Source organism: Heterostelium album (genome assembly GCF_000004825.1).
Source record: "Heterostelium album PN500 unplaced genomic scaffold PPL_scaffold2, whole genome shotgun sequence".
Classification (NCBI taxonomy): domain Eukaryota; phylum Evosea; class Eumycetozoa; order Acytosteliales; family Acytosteliaceae; genus Heterostelium; species Heterostelium album.
This window is the reverse complement of record NW_008805064.1, coordinates 538,748-558,083: the sequence shown is the minus strand read 5'-3', so window position 1 is coordinate 558,083 and position 19,336 is coordinate 538,748. Positions and strand designations below refer to the sequence as shown.

Below are 19,336 nucleotides of genomic sequence, written 5' to 3'. Positions count from 1 at the left end.
GCTTGATTTAATTTATAAATTTAAAAAAGTAAAATTAAAAATGATTAAGAGAGTGTTTTTTTATTATTTTGTTCAATCTTCAAAAAAATTAAAGAATATATTATTATTTCAATTGTTCGGTATGTTTATATAAAAATTAAGTACAGAATTAATACTAATGGTTGAGGTATGTATTTTACAATTTTTCTAGAATCACATTCTTTGAGAACCGACATAAATGCGGTTTATGAACATATTTATAAATCAATTCATTGATAAACTTACTAATTTAGGTAGTCATGAATTAATAAAATACATTACACAAGTATTTATATGTATATTATATAAGTATTTATTTATTTTTGTATGTTTCTTCAATAACTGCAAAACATTAAAAATAATCGGTGTAAGATCTTGCTAATTTAAATTGATCATATGAATCACACAAGTTTTTTGAAACAATTTTGTTTTTTCAAAGTTTTTTTAACCACACAATTTTGATCATTCACAGAATACATTTATTACTTTTTTAAAAATTATTTCTAACTTTATAGAATTACTTTATTTTTAGTGATTGTTTTACTGTTATTTTATTTTTCAATAACAAAATTAAATTTTTAAACATTCTTAACCTGGTTCATCAAAAAAATAAGAAAAAATTTACCATCACAATGAATTCAATGATTTCTTTTTAAAGTATCTGTCACCATCCCTCAATACCAACTTTCAATTTTAATTTTTATTCAAACCAAAAAAAGATCTAGATCTTGGAAAGGAAAAAAAAAAAGGACATGTCCTTGATTGTATTTCGACTTTTTACTAAATCATAACTTTCAAATTTAATCATTTTTGTTTCTTTGATTCATCATCATTTCATTTAAAATCGATTCCATCCTCATTTATTTTTTCAAATTACTTTTAAATTTATATTTTTTATTTTTTATTTTAATCATTAAAATATATATCTTGTACCTCACAAATTGTAAATAAATTTCCATTTTAAACTATTAAAACAATTAATTGTTTAATTTATTATAACTATTATTTATTTTTTTCCTTTTCTTGTAAATATTTAATCAAATCAAACAAATTAAAACAAACTTAACTATTATTTTATACTTTTTTTTTTAAACTATATATAAATAAAATGTCAAATCTTCGAAAGAAATTATTAAAAGTAAAGATTAGTTGGTTATTGGAAATAGCTGAAAATCTACACATTACTATACCAGATGGCTCGGATAAGGCTGTTACTGCTTCGTTGTTGAGTGAATGTGGATTTGCAGAGTCGGTAGAAGAACAAGTAGATAAAATCCAAAGAAACTATGAGAAAGTAAAGAAGGACAATCTGCTTGATTTTCTGCGGGGAATGAAGTTACAGAGTCTGAAGCTACTCACCGACACCCTCAATATTATAGTACCGGCATCTTCTTCTCGCAGCGACATTATCTCACAGCTTCATGAACACTACAGAGAGCAAGTTGTTAAAGAACTAAACAACAATAGAGCAAGATACATCGAAGAATATATATTTAGACACCAACAAATAAGACATCCAACACCAATACTTCAACAACAAACCAAAGAACCATTTTGTATTGGTGGTCTTTCATAATAATAAAATAATAATAATGAATGTATATAAATTAAATTAAATAAATAATTTTAAAAGAAAAAATTTTTGCCCAAATTAAGACCAAACAAATTTTAAAAAAACACATCAATTCCACAATGATGTGTGACTGTGTGTAATAATCACTCTGACTCATGAGATTTAATAACAAATATCAGTAACAGGTAATGTAAAATTGAGAAATAGATGGGACATTGAAATTTAGCACTAAACTTCACTGTTGATCAAGTTTAAGTATAAATACCCAATAAAGGTAAGAATATAATTAAATTTTAAACAATACACTCAAACAATATATATATATTTACTTAATCAGTTACATTATAATCTTTCGAATATCTATTCATACTTTAACTCTTTATTTTTTAAAATCAAAAATGATGCTAATTATTAAAACTGAAACCATTACCTTCACTTTAGAGAATCTCTTAACCACTGATTCACTAAGTAGTCTCTATGATAAAGTTGCTCAAAGAACAGAATATAAAACATATCAATTCGAATTAACATACTATGGTTTGTATTAAATATCCACTAAGCAACTCATTATCAATCATCATTTATTAACTTTTTTTTTTTTTACTATTTATTAACTAAAAGGTGAACCTCTACCAAAAGGATCCAACACATTGGAGAAAAGCGGATTGGAAGAAGAATGCACAGTAGTAATGAATCTATTGAAGGAACTTGAGTTTATCGTTCTCTTTGGTGGCAATGAATGTAAACTAACGATTCCAAACAATGATGGTTTAACAATTCAACATTTAATTGTGTAAGTACTAGTAGCAAACCTATTTCTTAACTTAATAGCAGTAGTTGTGATTAATAAATCAACCTTTATTATTTAGATTAATTAAAAAGAATCTGTCAGATTCAATTTTGGAGATAAATGAAAGTGATTTCTATATTAAAAAAGGTGGAGTTGCTCTTGCAAGAAATGCATTGCTTCATGCTCATCTTGGAAATATGGATATCATTGAAATAGTTTTGGGTAATCTTCAAAGCCAGGAGCAGGTTAATACTTTGGACGATGATCTATTGATTCAGAGTTTCCTTCAAACATCGATATCATCGGATGTCGAAATTGTATTCTGTTTCGATACCACCGGTTCGATGTCTTCGATCATCGGAAAGGTTAGAGAACAAGTAGAGCAAACAGTCAGTCGTCTCATGAAAGATATTCCAAATATCAGAATCGGTATTGTGGGACTTGGTGACTACTGTGACAAGGAAAAGGTTCTGACCACTCTTGACTTGACACGTGATGTCGATAAACTGGTGAAATTCATCAAGGAGGTTCCATCGACAAGTGGTGGCGATGCACCGGAAGCCTACGAGTGGGCACTCCGCAAAGCCAAGTCACTTTCGTGGTCGAAACACACCTCCAAGGCATTCGTTATGATTGGAGACTGCGAGCCACACGAACCATCGCATACCGACTTGAAGATCAACTGGTTCGAGGAATGTGACGATCTTTTCGATCTTGGTGTCAAGATCTATGGTGTCAAAGCACTGGGAAATTGTGTATTCTACGAGGAGATCGCAGAGAGAACCGGTGGAATCTGTATTAATTTCAACAAATTCTCTTTGATCACCGAGATGTTTTTGGCAATCTGTTATCGTGAGGCATCCAAGGAGAAATTCAACAAATTTGAAAAGGAAATCAATAGCAACAACAATGTATCTGCTGAAATGACAGAGATTCTATCGGATTTGAAAAAAGAGAATTTCAAAGTTGTTGAATCGACTAACGCCAGCACAACAACAACAACCACTACCTCGACAAGCAACAGCAACAATATCACTATCAAACAAAGAGGTTTACCAATCAAAATGAGAAGTTTAGAAAAATGGTTTAAACATTCAGAAGATACTGCCACCAAACCAACTTTTACCTACAACAAAGAAAAAGATTGTTTCTTTAATTCAATAAAAAATTAATATAACAACAGCAACACAATATATTTTTATTTTTATTTATTTTATATTAAAAAGTGTGTTCAATATATTAAATTAATTCAAAGAGATATTAATAAATCTCGGTTAACCGAGATTAGCACCGATATCACCAAAATTGAAAGTTCAGTTTAAAAATAAAAATAAAAATAAAAATAAATAAAATTTTAATTTTGGCAGTTTCTCCACACTCATCGACCAACACCCCTGCTCAAAAACTTTTCTTAGGTATCTTGTATCTGTTTCGATTGAACACCATATACAAAAATGAGAGTTTACAAAGATATCTTAGGTTATTACAGTATGTTTTAGTAGAATATTTTTTTGAAAAAGAAGGAATAGATTAGATTTACTAACTTTATTGTTATTTCTACTTGTTTTGCTTTTTAGAGGACGAGCTCTTCTCAGATGCTTTCCCAATTGCCGATCTCGGTGTTGTCTATGAAGTCACTACCAAGCAAGTCTCAAAGGACTTGAACGTTAAGGTTGACACTGGTGCCAACGAATCCACCGAAGAGGGTGAAGAGACTGAAGGTGTTGCCGATGCTGGTATCATCACCGTCAACAACTTGGTCGACGCTCACCGTCTCCAAGCCACCAACTTCGACAAGAAGGGTTACCTCACCTACTTGAAGGGTTTCATGAAGGAAGTCGAGTCATACTTGGCCTCCAACAACCCAACCCGTGTTGACACCTTCAAGAAGGAAGCTCAAGAGTACGCCAAGAAGGTTCTCGGAGAGTTTGACAAATACACTTTCTGGCAAGGTGAGAACCTCGACGCCGAAGGTATGGTCGCCCTCTCATACAAGAAGGATAATGATGCCAACGAATACTTTGTTTTCTGGAAGGATGCCTGTGTTGGTGAGAAATATTAAATTACTCAATATAATATTACTTTTTTAAACAAAACAAACAAAATCAAACCAATCACAATCTTCTTTTTTTTAAAACAAACAGATGAAATATTTGTATGAATAAACCTTTCCTTTTTTTATAAAACCTTTAAAATTGAAAGTTAGAGAGACTCTCTCTTTTATTATTATTATTATTATTATTATTATTAATATTATACTGATTGTCTCTTATCATGATAGCTGATCGCACCAACTTAAGAATGTAAAAAAACTAAACTAGTTTTTATTTTAATAGTAGTGATAATAACAATGAAGAAAAGACATCATTCATATAATAGTCAATTGAATTTGTTACCAACATCCGGTGATATTAAACACTACTATGGTATATATATAGGTTACGGTGTAAAGATACCGAGTTTCGATGAAGGTTTAGATCTTTATCATAGAGGTTGTTTTGGTAAAGGAACACTCTCAAGATCAAACCCAATCTATCATCAAATCAAACAACAACTTCAACAATCTCATCAAGAAACAGAAGAAGAAGATGAAGAAGATGAAGATGACTCATCAAGAGGTGGTGTATTTCACGTTAAAAATTTAAAAAGATACAAAGATATTATAAGAGATACAAACAATAGTAATGATAATCAACAACCATTAAAATATCAAAGAATCAACGATAACAATAATGATAATGATATTACGGAAGATGATATTCAAGAAGATATGCAATTAAGTTTATATGAGGCATTTTATTTATTATACGGTCTTGGTTGTTTAACTATTCTACGAGAACCTACAACAGAAGAAGTCAACGAGTATAAAAATAACATTGAAAGTAGTAATAATAGCAATAATAATGATAGTTTAAATAGTAGTAATCATAAAAATAAAAAGATATTAACGTCTGTATGTATAACTTTATTATATTTATTGTTATTATTATTATTATTATTATTAATTCTATTTATTTATTAAAATTAAATTAGATGACAATAGAAGAATGTTGGAAGTTATTCAATGAAGAAGACGATAGATTTCTACCTAATTATATCGCATATCATCATTTTAGATCGACTGGTTGGATACCAAGGTCAGGTTTAAAGTATGGTTGCGATTTCGTACTTTACAAACTAAGACCAGAGTTGGTGCATGCTCAATATCAAGTGGTTGTCCAGTATCTAAATGAATATGAACGAAACAACACCACTTCTAGTAGTAGTAGTAGTTATGGAGAAGACAACAGTTACAACTCAAACAATACAATATCAGATAGTTGGGTAAACCTGGGTAGAATGAATCGTGTATCTGAATCTGTTGCAAAGGTAACTTAACTAACAACTTATATAAACTATATAGAAGTTATATACTACTTATATATAATATTTATGTATTTATATGTATATCATTTGATTATCTGTTGATATAACAGGTAGAAAGGATTGATGAAAATGAAAGATAACTAACTTTTTGTCAAAGGGTACTATCATCTTCAATATAGTGAGAAACAACAACAACAATAGTAATGAAAGAAATAAAAATGATCCTGGTGGTTCAATGCATTACACGAAACAGGTAATACGTGGTGGCGCTTGTGATGTTGATCAAACAACAATCCAACAGCACCAACAACAACAACAACAACTATTTACTGTAAATCTGGATCAATTGGAATGTAATTCATTTGAGATAGAGTGTTGGGCAACAAAGAGGTGGACACCATCCAAAACAAGATGAACTATCGACACTGATTCAATCAAAATACTGTATCAACAAAAACACGCTAATAAAGTAAAGTAGAGGTTATATATTTATAAAATTGCTTTTGATGAGAAGTGTGGTTAACATTTATTTATTTATAATGAATGATGAATTCATCATTTATTCGAAGCAGATCTGAAAACACAATCATTGTTGTTGTTGTTGGTGATTCATATATTTTTGAATTAAAAGGAATCGGGACATGATAAATTCACAAAAATTGTTTTTAGCAAGATTTCCCTGGGTAAGTATCATATTAATGTGTGTCATTATTGAAAATGAATGTGTGATTCCAATCTTCTATGAATGCACGTTATTTTATCGATTTTTCAAAATTTTCGACTTTTTTTTTTAAAACAAACTTTGAGAGGGTGGTTGGTGGTGTGAAAATGCATTTATTTATAAAAACAAAAAGAATTTCTAGAATGCATCTTTTAACCCACCACCACCAACATATTATAGTCATCTAGCTGTGTGACAAAACAACGAATGCATCTGTTTCACTTATGATCATTTAAGGACATGTCATCAAAATAAGTTTAGATCTCGTAACAATTGTTTACCAATGGCCAATATTAAAGTGGTTTTAGGCTATTGATTTCAAAGATGTTTTCTCTAAAATTACTTACCTATTAAGGAATCAGTGAGTGTCACCACATTAGTAACCAAACATTCATTTCACTAGTTATCACTTTCGTTCAATTCTCTCTCTATTGTCTTAAACACTTAAGTAAAAGTTGGACTTTCAGACTCTGCAACAAAAATAACAACAGCCACTCCACTCTCTGAATTGAAACTTACTTGTTTCTAATATTGTAGAAAAGAAATCAACCGGTTGAGAAACGATTGAAAAACTATAAATAATTGGACTAGTAACCAAAAACATCCGTTCATTCTTTTATTCTTCTATTTAATACAAATATAATAATAATAATAGTATTAGATAAAATATTTCTAATAATACTACAATTCAGTAATAATATTTTGTTTTAGGTTCTAATAATATTTATTTATAAATAGAACTTTATTTTTATTTATTTCATATATATATTTATAAACAAAGTTTAATTTTATTTTCTTAAACTACCATTGTGTTTTCAATTCCCTTTTCCGACATTTAGCCGGCATCGAATGGAATTAAAGCCACCAGAACAAAAGTATAACGAGCAGCTAAAGCAGCATATTTATCATAAACTGTATGTATAAACGCATTAATTTTTAAAAGCAATACACCAAACAATCAACAAATAAACAAACAATCATAAATCATAATAACTTTATTTTTAATAATAATAATAATAATAATGAAAGTGTGATAGTTTCATACTTTACGATTTCATTTCTAAAATTAAAATTAAAAGAAATCTTACATCATATTCTTTCAATCATTGAAATCAATCATGATGGATGAAGTTATGATCATCAGAACAAGAGTTGTTGTTAATGGGTCATTATTAATGAAAGAATGAATATATGAATAGAAGAATGATATTTTAATTTATTATAAAAAAAAAATCATAAAATGTTCATTTTTGCAAAATCTTAATCTTTTTTTTTTTTTTAGTTTTTAATTGTTTTTGTTTTTGTGATGATGTGTGTCATATAGTATGGAAACATAAATGATGACAACGATTACCATTACTTTTTTGTTTTTTTCTGCCAAAACTAAAACTCATCACTATTGACATTTTCACACCACTATATTTTTTTTTTGATGATTTCCAATTTTGTGTTTTACAGACTTTGAGACTATCAAATACACCTTCACAACAAGCGATCCCGACTGTCAACATTTTAGCAGCATTTAAATATTAATAATTATTATTTCATACCCCAACATGTTCATATCACATCTCATTAATAAACCAAATCATAAAACAAAAGCAACTTTTTAAAAAAAAACGACTTTCACTTCAACAGCAAGTAATAATAATCATAATAATAAATGGTAATGCATTCACACTTTTTGTTTTTTTTTTTTGGCAGTCCAGCTGATACTTGTTTTTTAGGTTGTTTGTTTGTCACTTGTGCTGTTGTTGTTGTTTGATTTTTGTGCTTTTTTACTTGTTTCCTTGTTTTCAAACAATTCCTACAATCCAAATTGTTGGTAAAATAAGAACAACAAGTAGATCTACAAACAAAAAAAAATATTTAATAAAATCGACCAAGCACACAACTCAGTGTCACTTTATTATTTTCATACTCTGGTCGTTTTATTTATTTTAAATAAAGTTTGGTTTCTGCTCCACTTCTTTAGAAAAGAATCAAAATCAATCTCTATTTATAAATATCAACATCAGTCCCTTAAAAATTTAAATATTCATATTACTATAATATAATATATATGTTTATCAATAGATAATAATAATAAATAAATATATAATTTTCAATTATAATTTATATATGTATGTATTGTTTAGATATGTGTATTAATAAAACGACTAATTTAATTATTTTGTTTTTTATTGTGTGGTGTGTGATTGTGTGTTTTTTTTTTTTATTCTATCAAGTCAGACTATCACCGACATGGGAAATGAATCAAAAACCAAAGTTGTTTTAGTGTTTTATAATGGTGTTTATTTATTTTATCGTTTTTTGTGGTGCTCATTGTAAGAAATGCAGTCAGAGTGTTGGAAATGAACTAAATAGATAGATTAAAAAATAAAAAGAAACAAGGACAAAAATTGAAACAAACATATTTGTTTGAATTAAAATTTCCGATATTGTTTTTATTTTTATAAAAGAAATTATTAGTTAGTTTTATTTACATATGATGTTTATAATTTCAATATAATAAAATATTTGTTTTTCGTTTTATAATCATATGTTGTAATATATATATAAATAGTTTAGGATTGTAAAAAAATAATAAATAAATAATGACTTTTAAAAATAACATAATTTAATCAATAATAATAATAATAATTTAAAATAAATATATTAATATTCAAATTCATTTAAATTCAATAGGTTATTTGATTTTAGTCATCAATTTAATAAGAGAGCTTAGATTATTTAATTCAATAGTACTAAACTACTCGATAATATAAATAATAATAATAATAATAATATTAGTTTTTGTTTAATTTAAACTTTATTTTTAAAAAAAGTTATTAGTTGAAAACAAAAATATACAAAAATGGTAAATTCACCATCTGACAGCAATAATAATAATATTACCCCCGATAAATCGGTGGGAATTGAAATGCAGCCAATCGATCAAAATGAAAATTTAAATGTACCACCACGTACTGGTGATGTTTCGATTGAAATGCCTCGTAGCAATTCGCTTCAGGAGCTGCCGTTCATCTCGGAAGATGTTGCCGCATCGACCAAGACATTCAGTGGATTCTCAAAGAACACCCAGGAAGTCGATCCAAAGTCTACTACCACCACCAACTACGACTACCGTAAGTCGTGGCGTACTCCACTGCGTCGTCAACTATTCGAGCCACCCTCTGAAACTCAAATCCAACTCGCCAAAGAAAAGGAAGAGAACTACAGAAAGACACTCGAACGTAAGAAGGAGGCTCAAAAGCCATTGGAATCTATCATGGAGGAGTTGAAAGCCAATCCAAATGGTTTATCATCTGCTGAAGTTTCAGAAAGGTAAGTCTTTATATTTTTTTAATTATAAATTCAATCCATTACAAATTACTAATTGTTATTTATTATTATAGAACTGCACAATATGGTGAAAATAAGATTCCAGATGTTAAGAGATATCCAATTTTGGAGTTTTTATATTTCATGTGGAATCCACTGTCTTGGACTATGGAGTTGGCAGCTATTGTGTCGATTGCCTTGCTCGATTGGGTAGATTTCATTTTGATTGTAGGTTTGTTGCTTATGAATGCAACTATTGGTTATTACGAGGAGCACACTGCAGGTAATGCTGTGGAGGCATTGAAGAATTCACTGGTTTCTCAGACTAGAGTACTGAGAGATGGAAAGTGGGATCAGGTGGCGTCGACGTCGCTGGTACCCGGTGACGTTATCATCTTGAAGATCGGTGCTGTCGTTCCAGCGGATTGTCGTGTTCTCGAGTGTGAGTCTGTCAAGATCGATCAGTCTTCGCTCACTGGTGAGTCACTCCCGGTCACCAAGAAGATCGGTGACGAAGTCTACTCTGGTTCCTCGATGAAGCAAGGTGAAGCCACCTGTATTGTAACAGCCACTGGTGTCAACACTTTCTTTGGTCGTGCTGCCAACTTGGTGCAAAACACCGAGAGTCAAGGTCATCTTCAAATAGTTCTTCGTAACATCGGTCTCTTCTGTATCAGCTTCATTGCCATTTGGGTGGTCGTTGAGTTGCTCGTTCAATTCATTGCTCGTGACCAAAAGTGTAACGGTGTCGGTGAAGGTAAATGTACTACTTTGAACAACGCACTCGTTTTGTTGGTCGGTGGTATCCCAATTGCTATGCCAACAGTACTTTCCGTGACAATGGCTATCGGTGCCACTCAGCTCTCAAAGAAACAAGCTATTGTTTCGCGTCTCACTGCTATTGAGGAGTTGGCCGGTATGGACATTCTCTGCTCTGATAAGACCGGTACTTTGACATTGAACGTTCTCACCGTTGACACTCCACTCTGTTTCGCAGGAACCTCCCCGGAGGATATTATTCTCTCAGCGTATCTCGCATGTTCCGAAGGTGACGATCGTGACGCCATCGATATTGCCACCACTGAATACGCCCACAAGACCTATCCAAACCTCGACTACGACCACTTCAAGATCCTCAAGCATTATCCATTCAATCCAGAGGACAAGAAAGCTATGGGTCTCGTTCAAGGTCCAGACGGTAAGCAATTCAAGACTGCCAAGGGTGCCCCACAAATCATGTTGAACCAAGCATCGAACAAAGACCAACTCAACGATGAGGTCTCTCAGGAAATTGAGAATCTCGCAGAGAGAGGTTATCGTGCTATCGGTGTTTCTCGTGCCGACGACGCACCGGAATTCAAGAATTGGGTATTCCAAGGTTTGATTCCATTGTTCGATCCACCCCGTCACGACACTGAAGACACCATCAAGCGTGCCTTGGAAATGGGTGTACGTGTAAAGATGATTACCGGTGACCAACTTGCCATTGCCAAAGAAACTGCCAGACGTCTCGGTATGGGTGGAAATCTTTTCACCATTCCCTACTTGAAGCACAACGATCTCGGTATGAAGGGATCTGACTTGATTGAAATGGCCGACGGTTTCGCTGAGATGTGGCCAGAACACAAATACAAGGTTGTCCACTCACTCCAGAAGCGTAAGCACGTCGTCGGTATGACTGGTGACGGTGTCAACGATGCTCCAGCCCTCAAGAAAGCCAATATCGGTATTGCCGTCGCCGGTGCCACCGATGCCGCCCGTTCCGTCTCTGACATTGTCCTCACTTCGTCCGGTCTCTCTGTTATCATTGACGCCATTATCACCTCACGTAAGATCTTCCAACGTATGAGAAACTACGTTATCTACTCTGTATCTGCAACTGTCCGTATCTGTGTCACTTTCGGTATCTTGACCATCGCCTGGAACTTCTATTTCCCAACTATCGCCACTGTTATCATTGCCATTTTGAATGACGGAACCATGTTGACAATCGCCAAGGACAGAGTACGTCCACGTTCCACTCCAGACAGATGGGATCTCAAGGAAGTATTTATCATGGCTTTGTGCTACGGTCTCTACTTGGTCGGATCGACCATCGTCTTCTTTGCGCTGCTCCACGACACCACATGGTTCGAGGACACCTTCAACTTGCGTACATTGAACGACAATGAGTTACGTGGTCTCATCTACTTGCAAGTCTCCATCTCTGGTCTCGCCACAATCTTTGTCTCTCGTTCCCAAGGATTCTCCTACCTCGAACGTCCGGGTGCACTCATGTCGATTGCCTTTGTCGGTTCGCAAATCATCGCCACCTTTATTGGTGTCTATGGATTCAGAGGATATCCACACGACGGAGACAGAACCAACTTTGAAGGTTGCGGTTGGGGTTACGGTTTGGTTGCCTGGATCTGGTGTTTGCTCTGGTACATCCCAATGGACTTTATCAAACTCGGTATCTCCTACGTCTACAATGGAAATCTTAGATTCCACAACCGTGTCTTTACCAACAATTTCTTCTTTAGAAAAGGAAAGAAGCCATTGGTTAAACCATCCGAATTACATTAAATAATATAACAACATCATATATATTTTACAACATCAAAAATACAGAATAATAATAATTTAATAATTAAAAATCAGAAAAAAAAAAAAAAAAAATTACAAAAAAAAAAAGAGAATAGTTAGACTCGAGTTTAACTATAATAATAAATCAATTAATTGTAATAATTCATTAACTAAAACAAATAAAAAAAACAAACTTAAAAACATTATAAAATCAAATATTATTATTCGTTACAATCATTTCATAGAGTTTACAATTAAAATCGACTTTTGAATTTCTTTGTTATTTTATTGATTTTTATTTTATTTTTTCATCAAAAAAATCAGATTATGTTGATCATTTGATTGATCAAAAAAACTAAACATCTTAATTATTTTTTAAAACAAACAAAACTTATATATTAATTTTCAAAACATGTCAGAAGATCAAGATAAATATATATTTTCAACAAAGAATATTGGTCAATGTGAGATCAATGCTCATCATTTCTTTACATGGTAGGTATATATAAAATCAAACCATCCATCATCAATAGGTATTAATATAAATATTTATTTACAAACTAGTGTTCAAGAAAATAAGAATAATCCTATTAAATGTATGGCTGCATTCGATAGATTCGAAAAGTGTTGCGATGATGTAAGCAATCTACCAGAGCCAGAGGAACACGAGATTCATCCATTGGTTAAGACACTACAATATTATGCACCAAGATTGTTTACCTCTGATATGCCAAGGTTTGTTTATTATCAATTAAATCAATTAAATCAATCAATCAAGAGAACAATATATTAATATATATCTAAATTTCTTTAATGTGCACATTTCAGAGAGAAGACTATTCTAGCTGAATCATTAGGTAAAATGATGCCACAGATTTTCGATCCAAAGGAAGACGAAGACGATTAAACAAACAAACAAACAAACAAACAAACAAACAAACAAACAAACAAACAAGAAAAGAATTAGAATAGAATAGAATAGAATAATAGAGTGGTAGTAACGATCATACCACTTAACAATATACATGTAGTTATAGTTTTTGTTTAAGAGAAAATAATATATAGTAAATTTATTTGTATTAATAGTGTAATGAATGACAAAGAAGAAAAAGAAAAGAATAAACAATGTAATCTTTTCCTTTTTTTAATATATATCTAACTATTTTTTGATAACATTTTTCCTTTTATACTTTGATATTGAATTAAGCAGCAAAGTAAAGAAGGTTCCCATTTGGGATATCTGTGAACTTTCGATTATTCAATCATGCATATTAAATTTAATAGTACTAATGTGTGATATGATATGGATGATTATTTTGTTTATTAATATTAAGCTCACAGCAGATACAAAAAATGGGGTTACTGACTGATCATTATTAATCACCCAAAAACAAACTCAATAACTCATTTGATTAAACTTTTGTGTAGTTTGTTTTAAAAAGTGAGTGTGTTTGAGAGTGAATGATCATATTAAAACATTAATCATTGTCACTATCAACTTGTTTATAATATATAGTAATATATTATTACTATAATGATTTTACAAACATAGTAGTAATAAAATAATCAAATCAAATAAACATCAAAAAAACAAATAAATAATTAAATATTTATTTTATATTAAAAAACAAAAAAGTACATAAAGAAAGAATAACAAAAAAACTGTAAGTGAAGTAACAGAATAGCAGTAAGAAGAAAAATACAAACAACAACAATATTATTATTAATATTTTTACTTTTAATTCATTTTAATTGACCTATTCTCGCATTCAAACCCTCTTTCTATTCTAGTAAACTAATTTCTAAAATAGTAATTTAACTCTGGAATCAATCTTTCTTTTTTTTTTTGTATAATAGTATGTGTGATCTATTTAATACTATTTTTTTTTGGACATCACCAAATTAATAATATTTGAAAATCATTTTTCCCATTTTTGTAAATTTAAATTAAAATTTTGAAAAGTTGCTTGCTCTCAGAGTGTTTCAAAAAAAATAAAATTTCAAATGATTGACAATCAATCTGATAAAAGTGCACTTGGCAGCACTACAAACAACAACAACAATAATAATAATAAAACTGGTATAATGTTAAATCAACAACAGTCAACTTCAACAACAGCAAATAATAATAATGTAAAAAAGATTGGAGAATCACAATCCGATGTATTCTCTATTACACTCACAGGAAACACAGGTAGTGAGCCACCATTCTCCAATAAGGGTTTGGTGTTGCCACGCTTTGGCACACTGAGGATTGTGGTACCGTGTGGTCTGGAAGCGGCTGCCGGTCAACCGCAACTCTACTGCAACTACCCGGCGAGTGGCGCTCAATTTTCGCGTACTCAGTACAGCCTCATCAAGTCACCAACAACCTACAACGGCCACGACGATATCGTCTTCAACTTGAAAATCACTCACCACGGCTGTTTCGACTACTATCTCGAGTGGAGCGCACCTTCCTCGCCGTCTTCTGACAAGAAGATTGTGAAGCGTGGTAGTATCGGTAGTTTCCAGATTCATCCAAACCTGTCCATCAACGGACGACCTCTTCAACCGGATGGAATCGTGCTGCAGACCGTTCTTACCAAATGTCTTGGAACTCTGGATAGCTGGAATGATTACATAAAGACTGCTTCGGAAACCGGTTACAATATGATTCACTATACTCCGGTGCAAGAGATCGGTGCATCGGGATCTTGCTATTCCATCTTTGACCAACTTTCTATCGCGCCAAGTCTGTGGCCAGCTGGAAAGGCTCCGGCCGATCAGAACCAACGTCTCGACGCACTGGAAAAGGTGATTCGCGAATCAGAGCGCAACCACGGTTGCATATCGATGATCGACTTGGTTTGGAATCATACTTCCTTCAACTCCAATTGGTTGAAACAACATCCGGAAGCTGGATACAATCCCGACAATTCGCCGCATCTCAAAGCTGCAGTCGAGGTTGACCAAGCACTCAACCGTTACTCAAAATCCATTGAAGGAACTTCGATCGTATCGTTGGAGCAGCTCGACAATCTCATTACCCACATTGGTGACAGCTGTTTGAATCCATTGAAGCTCTGGGAATACTACGTACTCGATGTCAGTCGTGAGATGGAGTCATTCAACCAAAAGTATCCGGCTACCGTTCCAACTATCAATCCAGAGATGCCATTCAACTCGCCATTCATGCCAATCTCACCAAAGAATGCCAATGAGAATGCCGATCTCGTTAATCAAATTCAAAAGAAAGGATTGATTCGTAATCCAAACTATGAACGTTTCTCAATGACCATCGATTTGGAATTCACTTTTAAACTTCTCAATGGAAATGCAACCTTTAAGAACTACACAATGGAGGAGAAGAAACAGAGATACGAAGATTTGTTGCGTCTTATCAATTTGAATCTCTATCGTGAGTACGACGGTGACCATGATGCCATTCTCAACAATGTTCGTGAGCGTATCAAGTATGAGCGTCTCGCTGCACACGGACCACGTCTCGGACCAATTTCCAGCTCGAAGCCAATGCTCGCCAGCTACTTCACCATTGTGGAGTGTGACGATGGACGTCGTGTTCCTCTCGCCAACAACGGTTGGATCTTCAACTACAATCCAGCCGTAGATTTCGCCAGTAAAGATTCTCGCGCCTATCTTCGTCGTGATGTTATCGTCTGGGGAGATTGTGTGAAGATGCGATACGGACAGAAACCAGAGGATAATCCATGGCTGTGGCAACACATGAGAACTTACACCGAGAGAATGGCCAAGCTATTCCACGCCATTCGTATTGACAATTGTCATTCCACACCAATCAACGTCGCTCAATATCTCTTGGACGCCGCACGTGCAGTCCGTCCAACGATCTACGTGACCTGCGAGTTATTCACCGGTTCCGAAGAGGCAGACAGTGAATTTGTCAAGCGTTTGGGTATCAACTCGTTGATTCGTGAAGCAATGCAATGTCACGATAGTTGGGAGCTTGGACGTGTATGTCATCGTTATGGAGGACAGCCAATTGCCTCGTTTGTCTCGCCAACTGTCGAGGGAAGACATTTCCATTCGGTGTCGAATCAACCATACGACGTCAACTCGTTGAAACCTCATCTTCCACCAGCACTCTTTATGGATTGCACTCACGACAATGAGACACCGGCACAAAAGAGAACTGTTGCCGACACTCTTCCCAACTCTGCTATTGTCGCCATGACTGTATCGGCCATTGGAAGTACTCACGGTTACGATGAAATCTATCCATCCACTATTGATCTTGTTCATGAAACTCGTACCTACCAGAAGCAATCGGGTGACAACAAATCTGGTTTGTTCCCTCTAAAGACATTGCTAAACAAACTACATGTTGAAATGGCAGACAATCAATACAGTGAGGTTCATATTCATCAGGAGCACAATGTGATAATGGTACAGAGATTCTCACCAAAATTGAACCGATCGGTATTCCTTGTTGCTCACACAGCATTCACTGTCGACAACCCAGAGGATATCCTCCTACCAGAGGTCATCAACATCCCATGCAAAGTAACAGAGTTTATCGTTGGTGCAAGAATTACAAACAGCCATGACTGGCATAGAAACGATCAACTCTTGACCGGTGTAAACATTGACGTTGAAACCTACTATGGAAACAGTGTATTTGATAAATATTGTTACATTGAAAATGATTATAGTTTAGAGAGAAATCTAAAATTAAAGTAAGTAAATTATCATTCATTAAACAATCCAAACTAACCTTCGAAAAATTAATTATTTCCAATTAGACTTAAAGATTTCCCACCTGGTGCTATACTTTTGTTTAGAGGAGAAGTACCGGCGGAATGCACAACTGCTATGAATCAATTGGATGTTGCTTTGAGTGAAGTGAGTGCTTTGGATAATGCAATTCGTTCATTTACATTGTTGGATATGAATACTATTTTGTTTAAGCATCCAGAGGAGGAGCGTGTCAATGGTGGAGGTGGATATAATATTCCAAACTATGGAACACTTCCATTCTGTGGTATTCAGGGATTCGCTACCATTTTGAATCGTATCAGCGAGTGGAACGATCTCAGTCATCCACTGTGTAACAATCTTCGTGAAGGTAACTGGGCTATGGATTATATCATGATGCGTCTCAACAACAACCCAGCCTACAAACCACTGATCGAATGGTTCAACCATTCCTTCTGGCTGGTCAAACAGATTCCACGCCATTTCATTCCAAAGTATTTCAATGCTGTTGTTCTCACTGCCTATCGTTCCATCGTTGATAAAGCCATCAGTTTGATGTCACCGTTTGTCATTGAATCCAACTGGTTCGTCAAAGCATTGGCTCTAGCATCGATTGAATTCTACGGAGTGTGCACTCCACTCATTAACAATCCAATTGTACTCGAGTCATTCAAGAATCCACAGGCATCTCTCTGTGCTGGACTTCCACATTTCTGTGCTGGATATATGCGTAGTTGGGGAAGAGATACGTTCATCGCGTTGAGGGGTGTTATGTTGTCAACCGGTCGTTTGGATGAGGCGAAACAACTTATCGTTGGCTATGGATCGTCCACGCAATTCGGTTTGATTCCCAATCTTTTGGATAGCGGAAATCGTCCACGTTACAACGCCAGAGACAGCACTTGGTGGTACTTAAAATCGATCCAAGATTACTCTGATCTGCTCGCTTCCGATACCGAAAGAAAGACATTCCTCGCCACCCGAGTATTCCGTCTGTTCCCATCGGATCCAAATCAACCGTATTCCACCGTTGCCGAGTTGATTCAAGAGATCATGCAGTGTCACGCCCAGGGAATCAAATTCCGTGAGCCATTCGCAGGTCGTGAGATCGATGAGAAGATGAAAGACGAGGGATTCAACATCAATATCACTCTCAACCGTGACAATGGATTTTTATACGGTGGTAACCAATTCAATTGTGGAACCTGGATGGACAAAATGGGAGAGTCGGCCAAGGCTCACAACTATGGAGATCCAGCTACTCCACGTGATGGTGCACCCATAGAAATTACAGCCATGCTATTCTCCACTCTCAAGTGGTTGGCCAAGATCAACCAATCCGGAATCTATCCACACTCCTCGGTCAAAGTGAGCGGCTCAGACCTGAAGTTCTCCGAATGGCAAAAGTTGATCCAAGACAATTTCGAGTTGTTCTACTACATTCCAAGTTCATCGGAAGATAAGAAATACAAAATCAATACTTCTTTTGTCAGAAGACGTTATATCTACAAAGATACCGTTGGAAGTTCCTCGCAGTACACCGACTACCAATTCCGACCGAACCAACTGGTCGCCATGTCGTTTGCACCGGAGCTTTTCAACCGTGAAAAAGCACAAAAGACTTTGGATTTGAGCAAGTCGTTCTTGCTTGGACCACTCGGTGTCAAGACACTCGATCCCAACGACACTGACTACCACGCCAACTATGACAATTCACTCGATACAGAGTACCGTCCCACCGCCAAAGGATTCAACTACCACAACGGACCAGAGTGGCTATGGCTCTATGGATTCTACCTGGAGAGCGCCATCAAGTTCTCATCACAGCCATCACTCACTGTATCTCACCAGGTGGAAGCACTCCTCTCCAAACACAAAGCTTACATCCAACAATCATCGTACGCTTCACTCCCAGAACTCACAAACAGAGATGGTGCTTATTGTAGAGATAGTTGTGATTCTCAAGCATGGTCAATTGGAACAATTATTGCCTCATTGTGTTATTTGAACAATCATAAATAAACTTTTAAAAAAAAAACAATCAAAAAAATTACTAAATTAATTTCCAAATATATATGCAACAAAAAAATAATAGAAATGTATTTTTTCAATTCTAATTTAAAACATTTAAATAAATATCTAAAATTTGTACAAAATTCTTAAGTTTATGTGTTTTATCGATTTTATACAAAAATTGAATGATTGATGTTGTATTGCTATTTTTGTCCCACCCACTCTTAAAATTTTCTATAAAAATTTTCAA

At 34.1% G+C, this 19,336-nt stretch overlaps 6 protein-coding genes across 6 annotated transcripts; all 6 read left to right on the top strand.

Moving 5' to 3' along the window:
* Positions 1-1,126: 1,126 nt before the first annotated feature.
* On the top strand, positions 1,127-1,594 carry PPL_01541 (uncharacterized protein; the record flags this gene model as incomplete). Its single annotated transcript, XM_020572548.1, has 1 exon — positions 1,127-1,594. One exon carries the CDS (start codon positions 1,127-1,129, stop codon positions 1,592-1,594), a length of 468 nt encoding a protein of 155 aa, XP_020436665.1.
* Positions 1,595-1,989: 395 nt separating this feature from the next.
* PPL_01540 (vWA domain-containing protein) lies at positions 1,990-3,553 on the top strand (the record flags this gene model as incomplete). The annotated part of the gene is made up of 3 exons (XM_020572547.1): positions 1,990-2,128; positions 2,213-2,384; positions 2,461-3,553. 3 exons carry the CDS (start codon positions 1,990-1,992, stop codon positions 3,551-3,553), a joined length of 1,404 nt encoding a protein of 467 aa, XP_020436664.1.
* A 282-nt stretch (positions 3,554-3,835) lies between these two features.
* PPL_01539 (uncharacterized protein) lies at positions 3,836-8,502 on the top strand (the record flags this gene model as incomplete). Its single annotated transcript, XM_020572546.1, has 8 exons — positions 3,836-3,869; positions 3,959-4,429; positions 4,718-5,334; positions 5,415-5,750; positions 5,905-6,078; positions 7,751-7,779; positions 8,173-8,227; positions 8,419-8,502. 8 exons carry the CDS (start codon positions 3,836-3,838, stop codon positions 8,500-8,502), a joined length of 1,800 nt encoding a protein of 599 aa, XP_020436663.1.
* Positions 8,503-9,325: 823 nt separating this feature from the next.
* On the top strand, positions 9,326-12,357 carry patB (plasma-membrane proton-efflux P-type ATPase; the record flags this gene model as incomplete). The annotated part of the gene is made up of 2 exons (XM_020572545.1): positions 9,326-9,795; positions 9,867-12,357. 2 exons carry the CDS (start codon positions 9,326-9,328, stop codon positions 12,355-12,357), a joined length of 2,961 nt encoding a protein of 986 aa, XP_020436662.1.
* A 412-nt stretch (positions 12,358-12,769) lies between these two features.
* Positions 12,770-13,264, top strand: PPL_01537 (uncharacterized protein; the record flags this gene model as incomplete). The annotated part of the gene is made up of 3 exons (XM_020572544.1): positions 12,770-12,852; positions 12,922-13,092; positions 13,186-13,264. 3 exons carry the CDS (start codon positions 12,770-12,772, stop codon positions 13,262-13,264), a joined length of 333 nt encoding a protein of 110 aa, XP_020436661.1.
* Positions 13,265-14,361: 1,097 nt separating this feature from the next.
* agl (glycogen debranching enzyme) lies at positions 14,362-19,095 on the top strand (the record flags this gene model as incomplete). The annotated part of the gene is made up of 3 exons (XM_020572543.1): positions 14,362-17,054; positions 17,121-18,706; positions 18,953-19,095. The coding sequence occupies 3 exons, from the start codon at positions 14,362-14,364 to the stop codon at positions 19,093-19,095; spliced, it is 4,422 nt and encodes a 1,473-aa protein (XP_020436660.1).
* Positions 19,096-19,336: the final 241 nt, after the last annotated feature.